This window comes from Sapajus apella, unplaced genomic scaffold (assembly GCF_009761245.1).
Source record: "Sapajus apella isolate SASKATOON/1434 unplaced genomic scaffold, GSC_monkey_1.0 scaffold109, whole genome shotgun sequence".
Classification (NCBI taxonomy): domain Eukaryota; kingdom Metazoa; phylum Chordata; class Mammalia; order Primates; family Cebidae; genus Sapajus; species Sapajus apella.
In genome coordinates, this window is record NW_022437049.1 from 6,361,933 (window position 1) to 6,389,863 (window position 27,931).

Here is a 27,931-nt window from a genome sequence, read left to right on the forward strand (position 1 = left end):
ACTGCAAATGATCACACTACATTACAATAGCATAGGTCCCAAGTAAGCAAGTAAGGCCTTATACACAACAGGTATACAGATTAGGTGGTCACTACTTGGCTTCTTCTTTCTCGCAAATCCTGCATCTCCTGAATTGTTCCTCACAATGTACCAATCTAATGTGAATAAAGCTTAAGGAATTTCCTAGATCCCAGTTCTTACTTTCAACTTAGCTATTCCATGCACCAACTCTCTGCAAAGAGAATCAACAGCAAGGCAAAGAGGAGTAAGAATTGAGGAGTAAGAAGTTGAGAAAAAGAGGTTATTTCTCACTGAGCACATGTAAAATACTACTGATACCTTTGTCTTCTCACTGAAAAATAATACATATTGGTTTTATTAAGCATGTTACAGTATGAGTCATGTCCAAACATCATTTGAGATATAAATCTTAACTTCTAAGCTCACCATGGACAGGGCTATTGAAAGCAGTGTTTCTCAAGTTTTGTGTGCCTGGGAATCACCTGCAGACATTATGAAAATGCAGATTCAGATTTAGCAGATCTGGAGTAGAGTCTAAGTCTGAATTGCTAAAAAGATTCCAGGTTATGCTGAGGCTGACCCTCTGCAGATTATATTTTGAGGTAGTTTGGATTTTGAGCAGATTGTATGCTCTTAACCTGGGGTTCATTGAAGAACTTGTGGGTTTGGTAACTCGAATTTAAATGGATATTTCTCTCTGTGTGTATTAGTGTCTCAAATTATTTATTATCTATAACAGGTTAAGAACCATTTGACCAGCTGTTTTGTCATCACCTTCCATTTAGGCTCACCTGTGGAACATAAACCAATGTCTGTTTTCTTTTGCTTTGTTTTTCAAGACCAGTTCCAAAACCTTGTACTGAAACAACTTTTCTGAATCTAAGCCCAAAAGCTGAGTACTGTGCTCTGCTCAGATGAAATTCTGCAAAATTCAGTCATTCATTTTCAAAGGAGCACCTGAGACTTTGTACATTTTTCAACAAGTGATGAAGGAATCAGTTAAATCAGTATTTACAAAGTTGTCGCACTTCTGAAACAGTCTCTTATTTTTATTGCCTAAATGAAGATCAATAGATCAGAACCACCCCTGTCTATGCTATGTTTTCTCCCAAAGATGAGCTCCTTTGGGGAACTGAGATGTGTTAGTTGTCATTTGAAGGGGGTCACCATACATGCCCTTAGCACTCCCCAGGTGGTACAGTGAAAGCACTTCCTGCAGAGACTTAATGACTGCACATGTTTCCCCAAACAATGACTCATCATTTAGTAAAAATTTCCCATTGAGCCAGTGTCACCCCAGGGTGAAGAGCATATGCAATCTGTAAAATGAATTTTAATTTTTTTTTCTGGTGGTAGGGAGAGTAAGTGAACCTATGACTAGTGATAATGTTGAATCACAGAGAATGGGAGCTAATTAAAATAAATGTTTATTTGGGCAGTCAGGAGGTTAAATTGTAGTATATCATTTCCCAAAAGATATTATCATAAATCATTTATTGGGTATAAAATGCTGTATGTCAATAGAGTAAGTATTTGTTTGAGGAGGCTAGATAATGCTAAAGAGGAGTTGAGAAAAAGAAGATACTTGAAGACAGTTTTCACCTTTTGCATTATTCAAACTAAGGAAGCTCTAAAGTCAAGTACCATTTTGTTATTCTTTCCCAAGACTTCAGAAGTTTTCACTTCCATGATGCTGTGATGTTTATATTTATGTTGGCTCACCGTTTAAATCCAAACAAGTCTAGCTGGTATCAACATAGAGAAGAGAGCAGGAATATGCTGATTTATTCTTTCTTCTACCTCTTCCATCACCCACTACCACCATCTCACACTGTAACTGCTGTCTCTTCTCTTTCTGTCTCACTCTAACACACTCCTCTCCTCTAAGATTGTCTTGTCAGCTTCACTAAGCTTTGTATCAAAGCCTACTTTGTAGAATTTGTTTTTTTCTTCCTAAGAAACAACATGTAATTTAATAATTTAAGCCAGACTTACCAACTGAGTGACTTTAAACAAGTCCTTTATCTTCCTGGAACTTTGATTTTCCTATCCCCAAGGCGTAAGCAATAAGGCATTGTCTTAAAGAACTATTTAAAAGAACGTATAGACTTCCACCAAGATGGCTGAATATGAACAGCTCCAGTCTGCAATTCCCAGTGAAAGCAATCCAGAAGGCAGATGACCTCCGCATTTCCAAAAGAGGTATAGGTTCATCTCATTGGGACTGGTTAGACAGTGGGAGTAGTAGTGCAAGCCGAAGCAAGGTGGGTGTTGCCTCACCCAGGAAGCACAAAGGGCTGAAGAAATCCCTCTCCTACCCAAGGGAAGCTATTTGGGACATTGCCTGACACTCTGGCTCTCTGGCTCAGATTCTGCGCTATCCCCATAGTCTTCACAACCTGCAGACCAGGAGATTCCCTCCAGTGCCTACAACGCCAGTGCCCCAGGTTTCCAGCACAAAACTGGGCAGCCATTTTAGCTGCGGCAGTTTTTTGTTTTTGTTTTTTCATACCCCAGTGGTGCCTGGAATGCCAGCGAGACAGAACTGCACATTCCCCTGCAGGAGCCAGGGAGCCAAGTGATCTGGCTCGGTGGGTCCCACCCCCATGAAGACCAGCAAGCTAAGATCCACTGGCTTGAAATTCTCATAGCCAGCACAGCAGTCTGAACTCAACCTTGGATGTTTGAGATCAGGGTAGGGAGAGGCGTCTACCATTGCTGAGGCTCGGGTAGGCAGTTTTAACCTTGCCAGAGTAAACAAAGTCACTGGGAAGTTTACACAGAAACTGGGTGAAACCCACGGCAGTTCAGCAGGACCTCTGCAGATAGACTGTCAAAAAGATTCCCTTCTTTGCTGGTCAGGGCATCTCTGAAAAAAGGCAGCAGCCCATCACAGACTTACAAATAAAGCCCCCAACTTCCTGGGACAGAGCACGTGGGAAAAGGGGTGATTGTGGGTTCTGCTTCAGCAGACTTAAATGTCCCTGCCCAGCATCTCTGAAGGATCTCCCAGCACAGCTATTGAGCTCTGATAAGGAACAGACTGCTTCCCCAAGTGGCTCCCTGACCCCCATGTATCCTGGCTGATAGTCACCTCATAGAGGAGAGCTCTAGCTGACATCTGGCAGGTATGCTTCTGGGACAAAGCGACCAAAGGAAGGAACAGGCAGAAATATTTGCTGTTCTGCAGCCCCTGCAGGTGATTCCCAGGCAAGCAGTGTCTGGAGTGGACCTCCAGCAAACCCCAGAAGACCTGACTGTTAGAAGAAAAACTAACAGAGAGAAATAGCTTCAAAATCAACAGAAAGGACATCCACTCAGAAACCCATCCAAAAGTCACCAACTTAAAAGAACAAGGGTAGATAAATCCACGAAGATGGGAAGGAACCAGCACCGAACGGCTGAAATTGCCAAAAGCCAGAGGCCTCTTCTCCTCCAAGGGATCACAGTCCCTCACCAGCAAGGGAAGAAAACTGGATGGAAAATGAGTTTGAGGAATTGACAGAAGCAGGCTTCAGAAGGTGGGTAAAAACAAACCTCTGAGCTAAAGGAGCATGTTCTAACCCAATGAAAGGAAACTAAGAACCTTGAAAAAAGGTTAGACAAAATGCTTGCTAGAATAACCAGTATAGAGAAGAACATAAACGACTTGTTGGAGCTTAAAAACACAGTATGATAACTTCATGAAGCACATACAAGTTTCAATAGTTCAATCTGTCAAGCGGAAGAAAGGATATCAGAGATTGAAGATCATCTCAATGAAATAAAGTGAGAAGGCAAGATTAGGGAAAAAAGAGTGAAAAGAAATGAACAAAACCTCCGAGAAATATGGGATTATGTGAAAAGACCAAATCTACATTGGATCAGTGCACCTGAAAGTGACAGGGAGAATGAAACCAAGTTGGAAAACACTCTTCAGGATATTACCCAGGAGAACATCCCTAACCTAGCAAGGCAGGCCAACATTCAAATTCAGGAAATAGAGAGAACATCACAAAGATACTCCTTGAGAAGAACAACCCCAAGGCACATAATCATCAGATTTACCAGGGTTGAAATGAAGGGAAAAATGGTAAGTGCAGCCAGAGAGAAAGGTCAGGTTACTCACAAAGGGAAGCCCATCAAACTCACAGCAGATCTCTCGGCAGAAACCCTGCAAGCCAGAAGAGAGTGGAGGCCAATATTCAACATTGTTAAAGAAGAGAATTTTCAACCCAGAATTTCATATTCAGCCAAACTAAGCTTCATAAGGAAAGGAGAAATAAAGTCCTTTATGGACAAGCAAATGATGAGAGATTTCATCACCACCAGACATGACTTTACAAGAGTTCCTGATGGAAGCACTAAAGATGGAAAGGAACATCCAGTACCAGCCACTGCAAAAACATACCAAATTGTAAAGAGCATTGACACAATGAAGAAACTGCATCAACTAATGGGCAAAACAACCAGCTAGCATCAAAATGGCAGGATCAAATTTGTACATAACAATATTAACCTTAAATGTAAGTGGTCTAAATGCTCTAATCAAAAGACAGACTAGCAAATTGGATAGAGAGTCAAGACCCGTTGGTGTGCTGTATTCAGGAGACCCATCTCATGTGCAGAGACACACATAGGCTCAAAATAAAGGGATGGAAGATTTACCAAGCAAATGGAGAGCAAAAAAAAGCAGGGGTTGCAATCCTAGTCTCTGATAAAACAGACTTTAAACCAACAAAGAGCAAAAGAGACAAAGAAGGGCATTACATAATGGTAAAAGGATCAATGCAACAAGAAGAGCTAAACTATCCTAAATATATATACACCCAATATAGGAGCACCAGGTACATAAAGCAAGTTCTTAATGACCTACAAAGAGACTTACACTCCCACACAATAATATCGGGAGGCTTTAACACCCCATTGTCAATATTTGACAGATCAATGAGACAGAAAATTAACAAGGATATCCAGGACTTGAGCGCAGTTCTGGACCAAATGTATCTAATAGACATCTATAGAACTTTCCACCCCAAATCCACAGAATATACATTCTTCTCAGCACCACATCACACTTATTCTAAAATTGACCACATAATTGGAAGTAAAACACTCCTCAGCAAATGCAAAATAATGGAAATCATAACAGTCTCTTAGACCACAGTGCAATCAAATTAGAACTCAGGATTAAGAAACTCACTCGAGGGGCATCAAAGATGGCTGAATAAACTCCAGTGCACAACACTCAGTGAGAGAGATGCAGAAATCCAGAGATCTCCTGGCTCCAGCTGAGGTACCAGGTGCATTTCAATGGGTCTAGTCCGACAGTGAGCATAGCCCACTCAGGACAGACCTAGGTGGGGAGGGGTGCTGCTTCACCCAGAAAGTGCACCTGACTGGCAATTCGGAGGCTCCCTCTCTGGCACTCCAGTCCAGATACAGGGCTTCCCCCAAAGCCTCAGCAATACACAGAACAGGGGATCTTTGCCAGTCAAGTGCCAGGAATTACAAGCACAGAGTTGAACAATAATTTAGGATGGTGTCCTGGATTGGCACACAGACATAAACAGAAGCATAAGCCCAAAAGGCTGCCAGGAGAACCTGCAGACTGAGCTATTGCCCCTTCCCCCCACCCAGAGAGAGAGGGAGCTATAAGCCAGAGCAGCTGGGCTGGCCCCTACCCCATGACTGGAGAGAGAAGAAGCTGAAAGGGGGAGGCGGCCGGCCGGGTGCTGCTGGGCAGGTCCTTACCCTCCCCCACAAACCCCAGATTGCTGAAGCTCTGACTCTAGTGGGTTGTGCAGCCAGTGCCACAGTCTGAGATGAACCCTCAATGATCCAGCCCAGTGGAGGAAGGGCACAACCCACCATTAGAGGGGTGGGACTGGGCTACATGTTTTAATAAAAAACACAGGAAATCTATGTAGCAACGGGACAGCATTCTTGACAACCCAGTAGGGCCACTAGGTCAGTGGAAGAGGCAGGCCTAATCTCCCAGTACAAACAAAAAAGACACAGGAAGCTTCCCTAGTAACCTGAAGGAGTCCCAAGAAACCCAGTAGCGCTTCCACAGGCAGACAAGTGACCTCTTCAAGCAGCTCCCTGACAACACAGCCAGGTAAACCTACAAAGATGGGATAAAAACAGCACAAAAAAGATGAAACCATCAAAGACCAAAACACCTTTTCTCTTTCAAGGGATCACAACTCCTCAACAACACAGGATCACATCATGACTGAGAAGCAGTGTGACAAATTGACAGAAACAGGCTTCAGAAGGTGGATAATAACAAACTTTTCTGAGCTAAAGGAACACGTCCTAACTCAATGCAAAGAAACCAAAAACCTTGTAAAAAGGTTAGACAAAATGCTAACTAGAATAACCAGCTTAGAGAAGAACATAAATGACTTGATGGAGTTAAAAAACACAGCATGAGAACTATGTGAAGCAGACACAAGTGTTAATAGCTGAATTGACCAAGCAGAAGAAAGGATATCAGAAATCGAAGATCAACTCGATAAAATAAAAAGAGAAGGCAAGACAAGAGCGAAAGCAATGAACAAAGCCTCCAAAAAATATGGGATTATGTGAAAAGACCTAATCTATGCTTGATCGGTATACCTGAATATGATGGGGAGAATGAATCCAAGCTGGAAAACACGCTCCAGGATATCCAGGAGAACTTCCCAAGCCTAGCAAGGCAGTCCAACATTCAAATTCAAGAAATACAGAGAACTCCACAAAGATATTCCTCAAGAAGAGCAACCCCAAGGCACATAATCGTCAGATTCACCAGGGTTTAAATGAAGGAAAAAATGCTAAGGGCAGCCAGAGAGAAAGGTCAGGTCACCCACAGAGGGAAGCCAATCAGACTCACAGCAGATCTCTTGACAGAAACCCTACAAGCCAGAAGAGAGTGAAGGCCAACATTCAACATTCAAAAGAAAAGAACTTTCAACCCAGAATCTCATATCCAGCCAAACTAAGCTTCATAAGTGAAAAAGAAATAAAATTCTTCACAGACTAGCAATTACTGAGAGATTTTGTCACCACCAGACCTGCCCTACAAGAGCTCCTGAAAGAAACACTAAGCACAGAAAGGAACAAGTACCAGTCACTGCAAAAGCAAACCAGTGGGCAAAGACCAAAAATGCAATGAAGAAAATGAGTCAACTAATGGGAAAGAAAACCAGCCAGTAACAAAATGGCAGGATCAAATTCATACATAACAATAGTAACATTGAATGTAAATGGCCTAAATGCCCCAATAGAAAGACACAAACTGGCAAACTGGATAAAAAGTCATAACCCATTGGTGTACCATATTCAGGAAATCCATCTCACATACAAAGACACACATAGACTCAAAATAAAGGGATGGAAGAAGTTTTAGCAAACAAATGGAGAACACAAAAAGCAGGGGTTGCAATCCTAGTATCTGATAAAATGGACTTCAAACCAACAAAGATCAAAAGAGACATAGAAGGACACTACATAATGGTAAAAGGATCAATCCAACAAGAAGAGCTAACTATCCTAAATATATACACACCCAACACAGGAGCACCCAGATACATAAAGCAAGTTCTTAATCACCTAAAATGAGATTTAGACTCCCACACAATAATAGTGGGAAACTTCAACACTCCACTGTCAATATTAGATCAACAAGACAGAAAATTAACAAGGATATCCAGGACTTGAATGCAGACCTGGACCAAGCAGATCTAATAGACACTACAGAAGGATCCACCCCAAATCCACAGAATATAAATTTTTCTCAGCACCACATTGCACTTACTCTAAAATTGACCATATCATGGGAAGCAAATCACTCCTCAGCAAATGCAAAAGAATGGAAATCATAACAGTCTATCAGACCACAGCGCAATCAGACTAGAACTCAGGATTAAGAAACACACTCAAACCCGCACAACCACTTGGAAACTGAACAACTTGTTTCTCAGTGTCAACTGGATAAACAATGAAATGAAAGCAGAAATAAAGATGTTCTTCAAAACCAATCAGAATGAAGACCCAACCTACCAGAATCTCTGGGACACCTTTAAAGCAGTGTTGACAGGGAAATTTATAGCAATAAATGCCCACATGAAAAGGAGAGATCTAAAATTGACACACTATCAACAAAATTGAAAGGGCTAGAGGAGGAAGATAAAAAAAAAAAAAAAACAAAACTCAAAAGCTAGCAGAAGATGAGAAATAACTAAGATCAGAGCAGAACTGAAGGAGATAGAGACACAAAAAACCCTTCAAAAAATCAATAAATCCAGGAGCTGGTTTTTTTGAAAAGACCAACAAAATAGACTGCTAGCCAAATGAATAAAAAAGAAAAGGGAGAAGAATCAAATAGATGCAATAAAATATGATAAAGGGGCTATCACCACTGATCCCACAGAAATACAAACTACCATCAGAGATTACTACAAACAACTCTATGCACATAAACCAGTAAACCAGGAAGAAATGGATAAATTCCTAGACACTTGTACACTCCCAAGACTAAACCAGGAGGAAGTTGAAACCCTGAATAGACCAATAACAAGGGATGAAGTAGAGTCATCAATTAATAGCCTTCCAACCAAAAAAAGTCCAGGTCCAGACGGATTCACAGCCACATTCTACCAGACGTAACAAGAGGAGCTGGTTCCATTCCTTCTGAAACTATCAAACAATACAAAAGGAGGGAATCTTCCCTAACTCATTTTATGAAACCAACATCATCCTGATACCATTACCAGGCAGAGACTCAACTAAAAAAGAAAACTTCAGGCCAATATCCATGATGACCATTGACACAAAAATTTTCCATAAAATACTGGCAAACAGATGGCAACAGCATATCAAGAAGCTTATCCATCATAATCAAATAGGCTTCATCCCAGGGATGCAAGGCTGGTTCAATATATGCAAATCCATAAACATAATGCATCACATAAATGGAACCAAAGACAAAAACCACGTGATTATCTAAATAGATGCAAAGACCTTCAACAAAATTCAACAGCCCTTTATGCTAAAAACTTGCAATAAACTAGGTATTGATGGAACGTGTCTCAAAATAATAAAAGCTATATATGACAGACCTACAGCCAATATCATACTGAATAAACAAAAGAGGGAAGAATTCCCATTGAAATCTGGCACTAGACAAGGATTCCCTCTCTCACCACTCCTATTCAGTATAGTATTGGAAGTTCTAGCCAGAGCAATCAGGCAAGAAAAAGAAATAAAGGGTATTCAATTAGGAAAGGAGGAAGTCAAACTGTCTCTATTTGCAGATGACATGATTATATATTTACAAGACCCCATTGTCTCAGCCCAAAATCTTCTGAAACAGATAAGCAACTTCAGCAAAGTCTCAGGATACAAAATCAATGTGCAGAAATTATAAGCATTCCTATATACCAATAACAGACAAACAGAGAGCCAAATCAAGAGCAAACTACCATTCACAACTGCTACAAAGAGAATAAAATACCTAGGAATACAATTAACAAAGGAAGTAAAGGACCTCTTCAAGGGGAACTACAAACCACTGCTCAACGAAATAAGAAAGGACACAAACAGATGGAAAAACATTCATGCTCATGGTTAGGGAGAATTAATATAGTGAAAATGGCCATACTGCCCAAAGTGATCTATAGATTTAATGCTATTCCCATCAAGCTACCAATGACCTTCTTCACAAAACTGGAAAAAAACACTTTAAACTTCATGTGGAATCACAAGAGAGCCTGTATAGCCAAGACAATCCTAAGCAAAAAGGACAAACCTGGGGGCATCACACTGCCAGACTTCAAACTATACTACAAGGCTACAGTAATCAAAACAGCACAGTACTGGTACTGGAACAGAACAGAGGCCCCAGAAGAAATACCACACATCTACAACCATCTGATCTCTGACAAACCCTTACAAAAACAAGCAATGGGGAAGGACTCCATGTTTAATAAATGGTGTTGGGACAACTGGCTAGCAATGTGCAGAAAGCAGAAACTGGACCCCTACCTATCACTTACACTAAAATTAACTCCAGATGGATTAAAGACTTAAGCATAAAACCTAACACCATAAAAACACTAAGAGAAAACATGGGCAAAACCATCCAGGACATAGGCATAGGCAAGGACTTCATGAGTAAACACCAAAAGCAATGGCAATAAAAGGCAAGATAGAAAAATGGGATTTAATTAAAATTCAGAGCTTCTGTACAGCAAAAGAAACCATCATAAGAGTGAATCTGCAACCAACAGAATGGGAAAAAATTTTTGCAACCTACCCATCTCACAAAGGGCTAATATCTAGAATCTACAAAGAACTAAAACAGGTATACAAGAGAAAAAACAAATAACCCCATTCAAAAGTGGGTGAAGGATATGAACAGACACTTTACAAAAGAAGACATATATGAGGCCAACAACATGAAAAAATGCTCATCATCACTGGTCATTAGAGAAACGCAAATCAAAACCACATTGAGATATCATCTCACGCCAGTTAGAATGGCGATCATTAAAAAACCTGGAGACAAGAGATGCTGGAAAGGATGTGGAGAAATAGGAACACCCTTACACAGTTGGTGGGAGTGTAAATTAGTTCAACCACTGTGGAAGACAGCTTGGCAATTTTTCAAGGATCTAGGAATATTCCATTTGACCTAGCAATCCCATTACTGGGCATATACCCAAAGAGCTATAAATCGTTCTACTATAAAGACACATGCACACATATGTTCACTGCAGCCCTGTGTACAATAGCAATGACCTGGAACCAACCCAACTGCCCATCAATGACAGACTGGACAAAGAAAATATGGTACATATACACCATTGAATACTATGCAGCCATAAAAAACGATGAGTTCATGTCCTTTGTGGGGACTTGGATGAATCTGGAAACCATCATTCTCAGCAAACTGACACAAGAATGGAAAGCCAAACACTGCATGTTCTCACTCATAGGTGAGTGTTGGACAATGAGAACACATGGACATAGGGAGGGGAGCATCACACACTGGGGGCAGCTGAGGGGGGTAGGGGAGAGACAGTGAGGGTTGGGGAGGGAAGGAAGGGTGGGGAGAGATAACATGGAGAGAAATGCCAGATATAGTATGCACCTAAAGTTAAATAAATTAATTAAAAAAAAAATCTCACTCAGAACCACACAACTATAAGGAAACTGAACAACCTGCTCCTGAATGACTACTGGATAAATAAAGTAATGAAGGCAGAAATAAAGATGCTCTTTGAAACTAATGAGAATGAAAATGCAACATAACAGAATTTCTGGGACACATTTGAAGCAGTGTCTAGGGGGAAATTTATAGCACTAAATGCCCACAAGAAAAGTGAGGAAAGATCTAACATTGACACCCTAATGTCATGATTAAGAGAACTAGAGGAGCAAGATCAAACAAATTCAAAAGCTAGCAGAAGACAATAAATAATTAAGAGCAGAACTGAAGGAGATAGAGACACACACACACAAAAACCCTTCAAAAAGTCAATTAATCTGGGGGTTGATTTTTTGAAAAGATCAACAAAATATATAGACCGCTAACCAGACTAATAAAAGAGAGAAGACTCAAATAGATGCAATAAAAAATGCTAAAGGGGATATCACCACTGATCCCACAGAAATACAAACTATGATCAGAGATTACTACAAAAACCTCTATGCAAATAAACCAGTAAATCTAGAAGAAAACTTACACCTTCACAATGCTAAACAGGAACAAGTTGAATCCCTTAATAGACCAATAACAAGATTTAAAATTGAGGCAGCAATAAGTAGCCTACCAACCAATAAAAGTCCAGGACCAGATAGGTTCACAGCCGAATTCTACCAGAGGTACAAAGAGGAGCTAATATCATTCCTAATGAAACTATTCCAAACAATACAAAAAGAGGGAATCCTCTCTAACTCATGAGACCGACATCATCCTAGTACCAAAACCCAGCAGAGACACAATGAAAAAACAAAATTTCAGGTCAATATCCATGATGAACATTGATGCAAAAATCCTCAATAAGATAATGGCAAACAAAATCCAACAGCAGATCAAAAAGTTTATCCATCACAATCAAGTCGGCTTCATCCCTGGGATGCAAGGCTGGTTCAACATATGCATATCTATAAATGTAATCCATCACATAAACAGAACCTAAGACGAAAACCACATGATTATCTCAATAGATGCAGAGAATGCATTTGACAAAATTCAACAGCCCTTTATGCTAAAAATTCTCAACAAACTAGGTATCCATGGCATGTACCTCAAAATAATAAGAGCTATATTTATGACAAACCCACAGCCAATATCATGCTGAGTTGGCAAAAACTGGAAGCATCTCCTTTGAAAACTGGCCTGGCGTGGTGGCTCTCGCCTATAATCCTAGCACTTTGGGAGGCTGAGGCTGGCAGATCACGAGGTCAAGAGATTGAAACCATCCTGGCCAACATGGTGAAACCCCGTCTCTACTAAAAAATACAAAAATTAGCTGGGTATGGTGGTGCATGCCTGTAGTCCCAGCCAATCAGGAGGCTGAGGCAAGAGAATTACTTGAACCCAGGAGGTGGAGATTGCAGTGAGCCAAGATTGTGCCACTGCACTCCAGCCTGGTGCCTGACGACTCTGTTTCAAAACAAAACAAAACAAACAAACAAAAAAGAAAACTGGCACAAGACAAGGATGCCCACTCTCACCACTTCTATTCAACAGAGTAGTGGAAGTTATGGCCAGGGCAATAGGTAAGAAAAAGAAATAAAGGGTATTCAATTAGGGAGGAAAGGAGGTAGTCAAATTATCTGAATTTGCAGATTGCATGATTGTATATTTAGAAGACCCCATCATCTCAGCCCAAAATCTCCTTAAACTGATAAGCAACTTCAGCAAAGTCTCAGGATACAAAATCAATGTGCAAAAATCACAAGCATTCCTATACACGAATAACGAGCAGGGAGCAAAATCATGAGTGAACTTCCATTCCATTCACAATTGCTACAAAGAGAATAAAATACCTGGGAATACAACTAACAAGGGATGTGAAGGAACTCTTCAAGGATAACTGCAAACCACTGCTCAAGGAAATAAGAGAGAACACAAGCAGATGGAAAAACCTTCCACGCTCATGGTTAGGAATAATTAACATCATGAAAATGGCCATACTGCCAAAAGTAATTTCTAGATTCAATGCTATCCCCATCAAGCTACCATTGACTTTCTTTACAGAATTGGAAAAAAATAAAATAAAATAAGCCTGCACAGCCCAGACAATCCTGAGCAAAAAAAAAAAAAAAAAAAAAAAAAAACAAAGCTGAAGGCATCATGCTACCTGACTTCAAACTACACTGCAAGGCTATAGTAATCAAAACAGCATGGTACTGGTACTAAACAGAGATATAGACCAATGGAAAATAACAGAGGCCTCAGAAACAATGTCACACATCTACAACCATCTGAACTTTGACAAACCTGACAAAAACAAGCAATGGGAAAAGGATTCCCTATTTAATAAATGATGTTTGGAAAAGTGGCTAGCTATATGCAGGAAGATGAAACTGGATCTTTTCCTTACACCTTATACAAAAATTAACTCCAGATGGATTAAAGATTTAAACCTAAGACCTAACACCATAAAAACCCTAGAAGAAAACCTAGGAAATACCATTCAGGACATAGGCATGGGCAAGGACTTCATGACTAAAACACCAAAAGCAATGGCAACAAAAGCCAAAATAGACAAATGGGATCTAATTGAACTAAAGAGCATCTGCACAGCAAAAGAAAGTAACATTAGAATGAACTGGCAACCAAAAGAATGGGAAAAAATTTTTGCAATCTACCCATCTGACAAAGGGCGAATATCCAGAATCTACAAATAACTTAAAGAAATTTACAAGAGAAAAACAACCCCATCAAAAAGCGGGCAAAGGATATGAACAGACACTTCTCAAAAGAAGACATTTATGCAGCCAATGGGAAAAAAAGAAAAAGCTCCTCATCACTGGTCATTAGAGAAATGCAAATCAAAACCACATTAAGATACCATCTCATGCCAGTGAGAATGGTGATCATTAAAAAATCAAGATATCAGATGCTGGAGAGGATGTGGAGAATTATGAAAACTTTTACACTGTTGCTGGGAGTGTAAATTAGTTCACCCACTGTGGAAGAAAGTATGGCGATTCATCAAGGATCTAGAACTAGAAATTCCATTTGACCCAGCAATCCCATTACTGGGTATATACCTAAAAGAATTATAAATCATTCTATTATAAAGACACATTCACACGTATATTTATTATGGCACTATTCACAACAAAGACTTAGAACCAACCCAAATGCCTGTCAGTAATAGACTGGATAAAGACAATGCGGCACATTTACACCATGGAATACTATGCAGCCAAAAAAAGGATGAGTTCATGTCCTTTGCGGTGACATGGATGAAGCTGCAATCCATCATTCTCAGCCAACTGACACAAGAACAGAAAACCAAACACTGCATGTTCTCACTTATAAGTGGGAGTTGAACAATGAGAACACATGGACACAGGGAGGGGAACATCACTCACCGGGGCCTGTCGGGGTGTGGTGCTAGGATAGGGATAGCAGGGTGAGGGGGTATTGGGGAGAGATAGCATTAGGAGAAATACCTAATGTAGATGACGGGGCGATGGATGCAGCAAACCACCATGGCACGTGTGTACCTATGTAACAAACCTACACGTTCTGCACATGTACCCCAGAACTTAAAGTATAATAAATAAATAGTTTAAAAAAGAACATATAAGAAAATGCAGGAAAATGTGTTTTATTGTAGTTTAGGTACCTGTAGGTGGGACAGAGCGTACTAAATTTTAACCTTTCTCTCTCTAGATTCCAATTTATAAAAATAATAGTGACAAGGTATTTATAACCAAATGGGAATCAAGGATTCCAGAGAATTATAGCCTTTTGGAAAATGGTAGCAGTAGGTAGAAGACCTCTTCCTCCCCACCCTGACTACAAGACTCCTGGGCTTGCTAGCTGTAAACTGTAACAGACAATATCGAAATAGCTGGGACTCCTGGAGTCAGGCCTTGCCTTGTTTGCTTAGCAAATGCAACCCTTGTGAAGTTTAAGGACAGAAGGTCTTCAATGTCAGTGCCCAATGTCAAACCCAAGCAGGTTTAAAAATTTGAGTAGTGTTCATTAGTACATTAATCCTCTCCCCTCACTTTTCACAGACAGATGGCCCAATGAAAGCCAGGATACTTGTGACTCCGAGTAGCCCTGTCTTACAATGGGAGAAGAAGAAAGGAGCAGGCAGGGGAGCAGGGCACCTTATCAGGCAAATAGGCTGTTTCTCTTATTTTTAAGGAGAAATAAGAAGGTTTGGAGAAGAACACAAAGTTTCTCTTCCCAGAAGTAGCATTTAGAGATGTTTACCACCCTTAAAGTACAATTGACATGGTAGACTAAAATGCCTTAAGATTGATGCAAAATTTATAGCTTGAAATTCGATGACTTATGAGGACACCTGAGGCTATTGTGTCTAAGTAAATGCAGCTACTCTCTTTTTGTTCATTTTTTGAAGATCAAAAGGTAGAGTATTATACAAAGTTCCCCATACATATTTCTTATTTCTCTCATAGCCTTAAAAGCTGCTTGCCTGTCAGAAGTGTAGATGATTATGTGACACTTCTATATCCGCCCCAAGATAACCTGAGCACAGACCAGTTACTTAATAATAAATATATTTAAGAATAATATTCTGGTTCACATGGAAACTAGACAGAGGACATTTCATTCTGTCTGACATCCCTGAATGGACCAGAGACAAAGTAGAGATGAGAGCTCAGGCTTCTTCAAACCCATTCTTTTTAACTTTATACTTACGGGTAAAGGAATGGAAAATGAAGTAGGAAATAGGAAAAAGTGGGAGAAGATGTGAGTTAATAGTGAAATCAAAACTATGCTATGTGTTGGCCTCTGATCTGACCCCGATGAGGTTTTTATATTCCATTTCAGCTGCATCCTAATGTTTCTCACCAAAAAAAAAAAAAAAAAAAGAAAAGAAAATCATTTTACATGGGAAAACCTTTTGAAGAGAGATGCTAGCAGGAGTCTGCACCTGGCAGTCATATATTATGTACCTAATGAGTAAATGAAATGTTTAATAACTATACTGCGAAAATGAAGCTTAAAACAGTAAATTCCTGCTGAGACTGCTCATCTGCACCTGATGCACACTGCTAGCCCATCTCAGAACTCAAGTTCATTTATATTTACCCCTCTTAGTGGGTCCTGCTGAGGAGATAACATTAAAACCAAAATGATGCTCACTTAATTAGTTGTATATCAGTGTAAGAACGTTTATTTAGCACATCAACAGCCAGCGTTCCACAGAAGGGTCGCCTGAAACTTCTCCAATATGCACCCTGGGTAGGGGAAATTCTACAGTAGCTTCAGATTGAGCATTCATAAATTTAAATTTTTCAATTAGCCATGGATCATTTAAACTTAGAACATAATACCACTTATTTTTACTTAGAATATCTGTTTGAAATACAAAAGCAATAAAACCTTAATTGTTGGTATAGCTTTTCACTAATAATTTTAAGAAAAAAAATGATACAACATTTACTTTTTACAAAGCACTGGTTTAAAACTCAATTATTGCAATTTGAGTTAAGCTTTAACTTGTTGGAGATTCCTTTGGATTCAATTAACTAATTCTTCCTAAATCTTAAGGAGAGGCAAGAAGCCCAAATGTAAAATTAAGCACAGGTAGAATAGCTATATTATCCTTCCTTGTGAAATTTTCATAGCTAATAACTTAAAAATTAAATTTTTTACATTTATAGATATAAAGACCCCCAAATCCAAAGAAATTAGACCATTGAACAAAGGTCACAAAACTAGGTCCTAGGCTAGAATGCTTCTTTAATATTTGGATATTTGTTTGAGCACTCATTCAGTACTTTGAATTCATTGTATAGATCACACAGAGTTTACTGTCATGGAAACAATAATAATACTATAGATCAGCTTAGACTTCAGGGTGAGAGCCCTTCATCTCTCAAGGCCTGTGTGCAAAATGAAGGGAGATTATTCCAATTTCCCAGAGTCCCAGTACTGATCCTCTTCTCACTAGCCCCCACTCAGGCTTGAGCACCTCCCTCTCCCAAAATGAAGTGGGTTTTTCTGACTACATTTTGGAAATCACTTTTCGTATTTGGAAGAGATCCCAAAGGACACTGATTCCAAGGTTAAAATTATATTAAATTAACAGCTAGGAGCCATGGAAGAGATTCTTTTAATTTTTCGCTTTTGTTTTACTTTGATACATATTTCTGATAGAGCTCAAAGAAATTTTATGAAAAGTGTTCATGTTTAGGCCAATTATCAATGTTAAGTGGTGTTCTCCAAAGTGAATAAATAAATATGAATCTTTCCTTGTACCTACAATCTAGATCTACCAACATAGAAAAGTCATCAAAAATTCTATCATTACTTGACATTAAAGAACAGCACTTTGATATCCCAATGTAATATGTTTTCTGTTTTGTTTTGTTTTCTAATTGCAGTAATTTCCATTCCTTCTTGGGTAGGATGGTGGCTCTCTTCCAGAGAGTCAAAACACTGCCAGGCACATCAAAGACTCTCATGCCTCAAGGCAGTCCTTTATCAAGAAGGAGTAACCAAGAATGGGTGAGGCCAGGGATGCATAAACAAAGTTGGCTTTTAACCTGGCTTCTGCAAGCAGTGTAGAAACATACAGTTAGTCTCCCAGGAAATGTGGCAATGACCCATTTCAATATCAAAGTAATTGAAATCTAGGAAGGTTTAATATGGAAGAACAGATTAGGATTAAGGACAAAAGGTTTCTCAACAGTAGCAGTCCATCAGCAAGTGAGAAGCTGCAGTATGGTGTTCAGTATCCTGCTTGGATTCCACCAAGCCCCAGGCCTCACTCACTAATCCCACTAATCCAAATGCCTGATGACCACACTGCTTTCTCATTTGAACGTAGTCTAAACCAGGAGACTGATTATTTTATATAAAACTGATTACTTGGTTTAAATGGTGTAGAAGATGGATTGAGAATTTAGCTACATGAGAAGGTGACTGATCAGGTCTTAGGCACAGGTGAAAGATTAAAGCCATGTCTCATAGCCCCACAAAAGAACAGGGATGCAGACCAGAAAATCAAGAAAGAAGCTATTAATGCTTGGTGAGCTACAAGTACTTAAGTAAAGGAAAAAGCACTGCTTGGTGAGCTTATAAGGACCCAGGTTTCACCAGCGCACAGGCTTGAAATATGGAATGCTGAATCTACACAAATACATCATGAAAGGATGGAGTTATGCACAACCACGAACATGGTGTCTGCATTTGAGCAAAGGATGTTTTTGTGGAAATCTTGCTTTTAAAACATTTATTCTCCTTAACTAAAGGGCAATTTTGAGACCACAGTTGCCTTATTGGTTGTTAATAAATCTCTCCTGGGAAATTTCCCTCATACTCTTTTCTTTAATTGCACTTACAGGAAAAGGAAAGAAAAATATTTAAGGCCATAGAATATCCCAGTCAAATCTTGCTGACAATGAACTCTGGGAGATAGTTCAAATTCTTTCCCTCTACTAGAATTTTATGAAATTAATTCTACCTTGATCTCTTGATCTCTGGGGACACCAGTATTATCTTCCAAAAAATAAAAGGAAGGTCATTTGATGAGCTCCAAAGGCCCTTGAGGTTCCAGCATTCTAAATTTCTGTAATTCTATGAATATTACTTGAGAAAAGGCAGTCATCTGAGGTTTAAACACTCTGTGTGGTCTTTGAGCCGAAACAATGTCTTTGATTCCTTTTGTGAGGCTCACCATGTATTGTACATTTGTTCAACACTCATACATTTTGCATGTATAACTGTAACCTGGGCACTAGAGAAAATCAATTATTATAATGAACTTTCTAGTGAGTTTGAGTGATGGCACTATTCAGGTATGCCCGTGCCCTATTGTAATAATAGGAGTATGGATGATGCAGTATGATATACATAGTGCAATACACCTACGTGTTTGGAATCCTGGGAAGAAAATACACCATAAGAACATATTTCCATTGTAATAACCATAGGCTATGCCTAGGAATTCATTTATCTGCATGTAAAACTGACCAAAAAATTGTGATGAGGTACACGTTATGGAATTATATACAACAGTCTGGTACATTCTAAAAGAATATTTACTTTTATGTTTCTTAGGACAGAATAGGAACTGGCCCTTACTTGAATTTCCTACATAATAAGCTATACCAATGCCTTTGACTTTCTCTTGAGGATAACTATGTTACAGTGAATTGATTTTCAGAATGTGTTAAACATCCACTGCCTGTGTTTGGTTACATATGAAATTTTAAATTTTCAGAAGTAGCTAAATTTCTTAAACATGTTTGTAAAATGAAAATTTTAAAGTAAATTAATAGGCTTTATGATCAAGAGAGTCTAGGACAAAAATAAGTAAAAGATATGTGCAAAAAAATATGTAGAGACAAGTGTTCATTTCTAAAATGTAGCTGCTCTGTTAAACACAGGAAAGGATAAGAGCTAGCTCCTGGAAGGTGCTAAGAGGAACTGCTTTTTTGACAATAAAACTATTATGAATTCAAATTTAATCAGAATGTTGAAAGCATTCTTGAAGTGTATACAAACTAATTCAGGCAACACAATTCAAAATACGTGGTTGGTACATATGTTCTCAAGGTTTATGCCTCTTTTTTAAGAGTTTAAACTTTGTGAATTCTTTTTTAAATTTTATGCCTTCACTTAAATAATAACCTAAAATACCAACATGAATTTCACATGCTGGGGTATGTATAAGACCATTTGATAGAATCACCCTGCCAAGGTTTTTAAGACCTGCCTTCCTATTTGGGTTTACAATTAAGATGGCATCAGGAACACCATGGTTATAGTCAGCAGAAGCTATTAAAAAAAAAAAAAACTGGTATGTGGGGGGTTAGAGGTAAACCATTCACATCCAGTGAAGATCACCTGACATTACAATCCCTGTATGAATGAGATCTTGCATATTGTTGAGTTAGAAAATGTTCAGAATGAAAACTGGCCATATATGACAAACCAAAATGATCGTGACATAGCAACAGTATCAAATTCATATGGCAATTTTGTTTTAGCCCAACAATCTAATTTATCATATTAAATTAATGATTATAATCCAAATTGTACTATTTTTTAGGCCCTTTCTGTTTAAGCGTGTTTTTGTTTTATAACATGGCGTAAGAACTATAAGGTATGATGCTTACAGCAAGTTTTATGTTTGTATATATTTAAAAAACAGTGCTGGAGTTGATTAAAGTTTTGTTTTTCCCTTTCAATTACAAGTCAGTTATGAGAAACGATATTATAAAAAGTAGTCTTTACCCCAAAATTTATAGTCCTTGAACTAGATTTTACGTTCATTGATATTGCTTCCTCAAAAAACCCATGTAAATTGGATGGGCTAGGTCAACAAGCTAGTGATCAACCTTCATTTGTTTCATGGAGTTGGACAGATGTTGGTGTAAACTCTTATACTGCCTGCCCATTTCTAAATGTGAGAACTTAGGCAAGCTACTTATTTTTTCTTCATTTTGGCACCTCCATATGTGAACCAAGAATAAGAATACTTAGCAGGATTGTTTGGAAAAATATTAATATATAATAAGAATATACAATGATTAATATTAAAAATAGCCCTCTTTTGATAACTATTATTGGCGCCAAATAAGCTTGCCTGACATTTCATAGGCTCTGGACAGTCCATCACAGTCCAGAGCTCCCAGGCAACTTTTCACAGCGTGAATAGTTAACCCTCTTTGAACAAGTTACTAGGTATCAGCCACTTTAAATACATAATCTCTTTTAATCCTAACAAATTACTAGTATCTCTACTATTTTACAGATGAAAAACAGGCCAAGACAGGTTTAGTTGACAAGAAATTGCGCAGATCTGAATGCACGCTAGACTCACTGTAAATCCCCAATTCTCCCTCACCATGTTATTTTGCCCCAAATGAAATTAAAATGCTTGGCATAGATCTAGACTTTTGTAGGTATTCAGTAAATATTATTTCCACTCTTAAGGAAACAATTCACATTTCATTTCACTTCTCGTCTGAGGTACCATGAAGAGAATATCACCCTCTTATCATAAATCACTCGAATTACAGACTTTTGATCACTAAAGTTTAAGAGTGAAAAAGCATAAATATGAAGAAATGTCATGTTAGGTCATGGTAAGGAAAAAGATGCTTATGTCAGGATTTAACATTTCTAGTGACCAGCACCTGGCAGACTGCTGATTTATTAGATTTATTTATTATTTTCATTGTTTCCTTCCCAATAAACAGATGACTCCTATTTACATAACTGATTGTGGAGTAACCTCTGAGCTTTATTAACTAGAATTCTGTTTTCCAAAGTGTAGCCCAAACAAGTTTTTCTTAGCAAAATATAGGACCACATTATAACCATTAGAACTAAAATGACATCTCTCATGACAGAAGAGAACTCAGGCCACTGCCTTTTCATGGCTTTCTCTAATACCTTTTCTGTTGAACTCTTGGTTACAATGCTAAGAATGACAAAACCCCTTACATATGGGTGATGTACTAGGTGATTCAATAAGCCTTTATAAAGTTTTATTTTATTATTTTTATTTATTTTTTTATATTTTTTTGAGATGGAGTTTCACTCTTGTTACCCAGGCTGGAGTGCAATGGCTCGATCTCGGCTCACCGCAACCTCCGCCTCCTGGGTTCAGGCAATTCTCCTGCCTCAACCTCCTGAGTAGCTGGGACTACAGGCACGCGCCACCATGCCCAGCTAATGTTTTGTATTTTCAGTAGAGACGGGGTTTCACGATGTTGACCAGGATGGTCTCGATCTCTTGACCTCGTGATCCACCCGCCTCGGCCTCCCAAAGTGCTGGGATTACAGGCTTGAGCCACTGCGCCCGACATAAAGTTTTATTTTAGGCTATAGGGACAAAATTGTATTAGTGCTACAAGCTAAGCAGGATTTATAAGGCAAATTTCAGTTCCCCCCAAAAAGGCAGTGCTTATTTATAGTAGACAGAAATATCATCTATTAGATACTCAGCAGTGCCTCAAATGATTTTCATGAGCAACAGAATGTCTTTCGTTGACAAAAGCCATAAAGATTAGAGCAAAATTGTATCTTTTTTTTGTCTCCAAATAGAATCAAGAATGACAGTCTATCTGGTTAGCCATGATGGACTTTATTTTATTCTAACATCTAATGCTCACTTGTAGAACAGAGCAACCATCTCTTCTAACTCCACAAATCTTCTTTGGTTCTGCTAGACAACTTAGGGCTTATTTAGATGGTTTAGAACAGGGCTTTCTGGCCCTAAGCTGAGACTGGCACCAAATAAGCTTGCCTGGCACTTTATAGGGTGTGATGAACAGTCCAGAACTCTCAAGCAACTTTTCACAGCGTGATTCGCAATTACTTGTAATTACATATAGCTAGTGGAGCTGCATCTGGAGAAGCCTAATCAGAATTTGTCTTCCATTTAGGAGATATAAAATGACCTCACTCATTGTGTCAGAATTCATCTTTACACTACGGAATGAGCAATAACCTAAAATCAATGCCAATCCACTGGATATGGCATATATACTTGAGAAAGTGTTCCGCAGAATGTTCCTTTCATCACTCTGTGTTTTCTATTTCAGGGCCCACTCTTCCTAAGACCCATGTGAAAACAGCATCCCTTGGGTTGGCTGGAAAAGCAAGATCCCCTTTGCTTCCTGTGTCTGTGCCAACAGCCCCTGAAGTGTCTGAGGAGAGCCACAAACCAACAGAGGATTCAGCCAATGTAAGGGCATCTTTAAAATTCATGCTTCGTCAAGGGAAGGATTGACTGGTGCTGTGCAATAGGATCGAAACCAATGAGTGCTATTATTCATCCCAGGCCATTGTTGTTCTTACTGTTGTTTGTTCTTTTGTTTTCCTGCGCTTAAATATGAAGATGAAATAAAAGCTGTGAAAAAAATTATGTCAGAGACTTAGTTATGTAAAAAAGTTGATTCTTAAGGATAGTCTTAGTAATACCAGATAGCTACAGCATGTGTGGGTTTACATCCATATATGTACATAATATATACAAATACACATGGATATGTGTATGTCTTTGTGTGTGTATATATATATATATATATGTGTGTGTGTGTGTGTGTGTGTATGTATATATATTTCCTCTTCATATTTAAGTACAGGAAAACAGAAGAACGAACATATATTTATATATGTGTGTGTATATATATGTATTTATTTCCAAGAATATATATATAGTCTTTTTCCAAGAATGCAAAGGTATTTCCTCATAGTTATGATTTATTAGGAAATATATATACATACATATATACGTATATGTATGTGTGTGTGTGTATATATATATATATATATATATATATATATATATGTGTTTCCTCATATATCATACCTTGGCATTCTTGGAAATGAATAATATAACTCTTCTTCTTTTTTTTTTTTTTTTTTTTAGTGACAGCATCTTACTGTGTGGCCTAGGCTGGAGTGCAGTGGCTATTCACAGACACAATCATAGTACACTACAGCCCTGAGCTCCTTAGCTCAAGCAGTTTTCCTGCCTCAGCTTCCCAAGTAGCTAAGACTACAGGTGCATATTACTACAACAACTTACACAGTTATTCTTTAAAATTAAAAAATATAATGACAAAAAGCTCTATGATGGGGGTAAAATTTAAAAATATAGTGACAAAAAGCTCTATTATGGGGGATTTTTTAAAGTTTTTATACATCTTACTATTGAAATCATACAATAGCCTAGAAATATAGGATTGCCAAGAAGAAACTACAAAATAAAACAACTGAAGAAGCTTAAGAAATACAAAAAGGAAATGACATATTTAGAAAACAAGACGAAGAAAGTTTAATTATTTAATGACAGAAAAAGTTTTACTAAGGACATAAGCTAAAAAGGGTTCCAATTAGAAAACTGAGAAGGAACATCAATGGAGAAAAGAAAAAAATCAGAATTTTAAGAGAAAAAATATTTATCCCAAAAATGCACTGTAAAGGAGATTCAAAAAGATGTCACCTAAAGGCACTATTTATAGTATGCTTTAGTTGTTTCTGAATATAATTCAAGAGAAAATATTTAAAAGAAGCCTAAAGAATTAACATATCAGATACCTTGAAAAATCAGGGCACTAGAACAGAAAAAAAGATGAAAAGAGCAGATTAAAATTCTACTTTGTTATTACATTTGGATCTTTTTCAAGCATATATTTTGAAATGAGAATGATCTGCCATCCTTCCAACTAGCTTCTGTTTTCTTCATGCATTGATGAAGTCTTCTGCAAAATTTGCAAATAATATATTGAAAAAGGAATTTTTAACAATATCAAGGAATAAGTAGGTCACATTTAATCAGTCCTCTGTAAGCAATGCAACTACCAGTTTTTTTAAATAATAAAAATTATACCTTTTTGATATCTGGCTGTTGGTAAACACAAAGGATAATTTCATTTGAATGAAGAAAACAATACATTTTTCTTGAGTTTTTTTTTCCAGTCCTACAAACAATAAAATATTTTAACTACACAGAGACCAAGGAAGCTGAATATGTATATGTGTCTGGGAATGTTTTGGCAGATGAGTGATAAATACTTAACAATACTTTTCAAAGATTCTAATTTATAAGAATCTAATGCACTTTTGTCAGAATATAGCTGTTTACTTCAATATCTGTTTATTCTCAAGGTTTGTGGTCACATTTCAAATAAAATCAAACTCCTAAATTTACATGAAGTGTCTCATCTCATAAGGAATCATGTCAGATAGGCATATTTTTACATTACAGATTACAGAGTGACAGCCAAACATATAGTATTAAAAGCAACAAGAAACACATACTGAAGGAAATACAGAAACAGGGCAAATAATCTAGACCAGCACTTGCCTATGAAAATATAATGTGTAATTTTAAATTGACTAGGATCCACATTAAAAGATGTAAAAATAAATAGGTGAAGTTAATACCTTTTATCTAGCCCAATATTTCCAATATATTTTCATCTCAACATGCAATAAGTATTTACAATTGTCAATAAGATATCTTACATTCATTTGCACTGTTCCGAAACTGGTATGTATTTTTCCATGTAAAACACATTTCACACCCAACCTAGACTAGGCACATTTTACGAATATCATAGTTACATGGGGCTAGTGGTTGCTGGATGGTACAGTGAAATTTAGACGGTTCGAGAAGAACCAGACAATGAAAACATTTTTGGAAATGAATTACCTAGTAATTCCCTCACTTCAACTTATCTCAAATATATGTAAACAGACTTTTAGCCAAATTGGAAGCTTTTCAGTCCCCTATTAAGCCCTGAAGATAGGGTAGTGTATGCCCAAATCATTCACTGGCATGCTGAGATTTCTATAGGAAACTCATACATTAATACCATACATTTTGAGCTATTTTTTCAGTGGTTGGACTGGCTTTGTGCCTACCCCTGACCCATGCAAATTCTATCAATGCTGTCTTGAGACCAAGTGGATTTATTTGGCAAGATTACATGTACCTCTCTGACTGTGGTACTAAGGAATGTGTCTTGGCCTATGCCGAGCTAGAAATCATGACTCAGGCCTCATTGGTCCAATCATTTAATCAATGGAATGCACTAACCAAGAATAATAGAGCATCTGTATAAGTCAAAACAAATATGTTAAAGGAAAAAAAAAGAAAATTAACAATTATTGAACACTTACCACGGGGCTGCACTGACTTGTTGAATCCTCTTAACTACTTAAAAGGCAAGCTGGCTATTCTCATTTTACAAGTAAGGAGAGACTGACTCAAAAAAAATGTGCAAGCATGTAAAAGGACTGGGATTCAAATCAGTGTCACATCTTGTTTTCCCATGTGGCTTACACTCAAAACTACCTGAGAATTTTTCTTTTAATAAGGATTTCTAGGTCCTTCCCATACCTTCTGAAACAGAATCCTAAGGCTAGTGACCTGGTATTTGTGATAACTAACAATCTTATTACTTATTGGCAGGGCAATAGCAACTTACAGTGAGTAAGTTTACAGAGTGAGTTAATCACAGTTCACCAGGCATTCTGCAGTTCAACCTCTTCTTTTATCCACCATTCAAATTGTGCAAAAGAGGACTGACTCTGGTTTGGGACATGAATTTTGTTTCCACACACAAACTAAAGTCATAATCCCCAGGCATTTCATTGATCAAGGCAAAGCCCATTGAGTTCTCACATACAAAAAAAACTATGTCATGATAAACAGAAAAAATAATCTCTTCCTATCTTGATGGGTAACCTAGTGAGCTAATGTATTAAATATCCACCATATGTCAGACCCCATCATGTCTCAGGAGGCTCAGAATAGCCTATTAAATAGATGTCATTATCATTTTATAGATGAAGAAAACTGTATCAGAGAAGTGCACTCACTTGTCTTAGATCACAAAGCTAGTAACTGGGAGAACTTGATTTGAAACCCAGTCTTTTTGACTCTGAAACATCTTCCTTGTCCCAGTTGGAGATGGAATGGCTGAAACAATATGCAATCTCTTATTACGCACTTTTTAATTACCAGCATCTCCATTCAGTAAATATATTCCTAGGACAGCACTGGCTGTGGGCTCCTAGGTCAGACTTGAGAATACTGAGGGCCCCAACTAGCTGTGGCCCCAGCCTTCATAAAGAAATGGATCAATATTTGGTACTAACTCTTGGCTGTCATTCTCTCCATAGGTGTATGAACAGGATGATCTGAGTGAACAAATGGCAAGTTTGGAAGGACTCATGAAGCAGCTTAATGCCATCACAGGCTCAGCCTTTTAACACGTATTTCCAAATGGATGAGGAGAATTTTCCGGGAACTTTGCAGCATACCAATTACCCATAAACAGCACACCTGTGTCCAAGAACTCTAACTAGTGTACAGGTCACCCATCAGGACCACTCAGTTAAGGAAGATCCTGAAGCAGTTCAGAAGGAATAAGCATTCCTTCTTTCATAGGCATCAGGAATTTTCAAATGATGACTATGAGGTCCCTAAACAAAAGCAAAATGCATTTCACTGCAATGTCAATTTAAGCTGCTAGAATAGTCCTGGGCCTTTGCCACTGCAGTGACCACACTGTCATAACTAATGCCTACGTTTTCCTTTGTCAAGGCCTGTTGTTTAATGTGTAGGTCTAGTCTCACAAAATGCAAGTGCATTATTTAAGCCTGTACCGTACCATGGCAAACCGGTGCGAGCTCCCTATTTTATTTTCAACTTTAACATACAAAGCACCCACGGGAATCTCTCATGCCATAGCACCAAAGGATTGGATGTTTTCCTTACAGCACAAAAAGTAAATAGTAAACAAAAGGCAGAGAATGCTTATGTTTGTAACACAGTCATTCATCTTGCACAAGTGGTGGATATTAGTGAGTGGCTATAAAATTCACTCATTTTGGCTAGTATTTGTAAATCCACCCTTGGTTAACATTTATGTCTGGAGTCCAGGAACATAAAAATCTACAACTAGTGGTGTTCTGCCAGCAGCAGTACAGTACATTTCCGGAAAGAGGATATAATATGCAATCTTCTCAGACACATAGTAATTACATGATGAAGCTTGTAATAGGACATTTTTCAATTTGGGTGGCTTTTGTGCCATACCACACTGTGATGCAATTTCAAAGCTTCACCAAGGCCATCTTCCTTAGGAGTTTGACCAGAAGAATGCTCCCAGCCCTTCACCACATCCCTTCCTGAGTTCTCCTTGGCAACTAGCATTGGGTGAAATAGCCAGCTCCACATGTCAT

The 27,931-nt window shown here is 38.2% G+C and overlaps 1 protein-coding gene and 1 long non-coding RNA gene across 5 annotated transcripts in view; one reads left to right on the plus strand and one right to left on the minus strand.

The window, feature by feature from the left end:
• DCC (DCC netrin 1 receptor) overlaps positions 1–27,685 on the plus strand; it is a 1,203,097-nt gene extending 1,175,412 nt beyond the window's left edge. For all 4 annotated transcript variants that reach the window (XM_032259518.1, XM_032259520.1, XM_032259521.1 and 1 more), the window contains exons 28-29: positions 22,774–22,916; positions 26,867–27,685. In XM_032259518.1, the coding sequence (XP_032115409.1) occupies positions 22,774–22,916; positions 26,867–26,956 (233 nt within the window). In that variant the 3' untranslated portion in view covers positions 26,957–27,685. The remainder of the gene's footprint in view (positions 1–22,773; positions 22,917–26,866) is intronic.
• On the minus strand, positions 8,506–12,047 carry LOC116537379. Its single transcript, XR_004263096.1, has 3 exons — positions 11,948–12,047; positions 10,924–10,930; positions 8,506–8,717 (listed from the first exon to the last, which is right to left on the minus strand). It is a non-coding gene; the product is annotated as an uncharacterized LOC116537379 (long non-coding RNA).
• Positions 27,686–27,931: the final 246 nt, after the last annotated feature.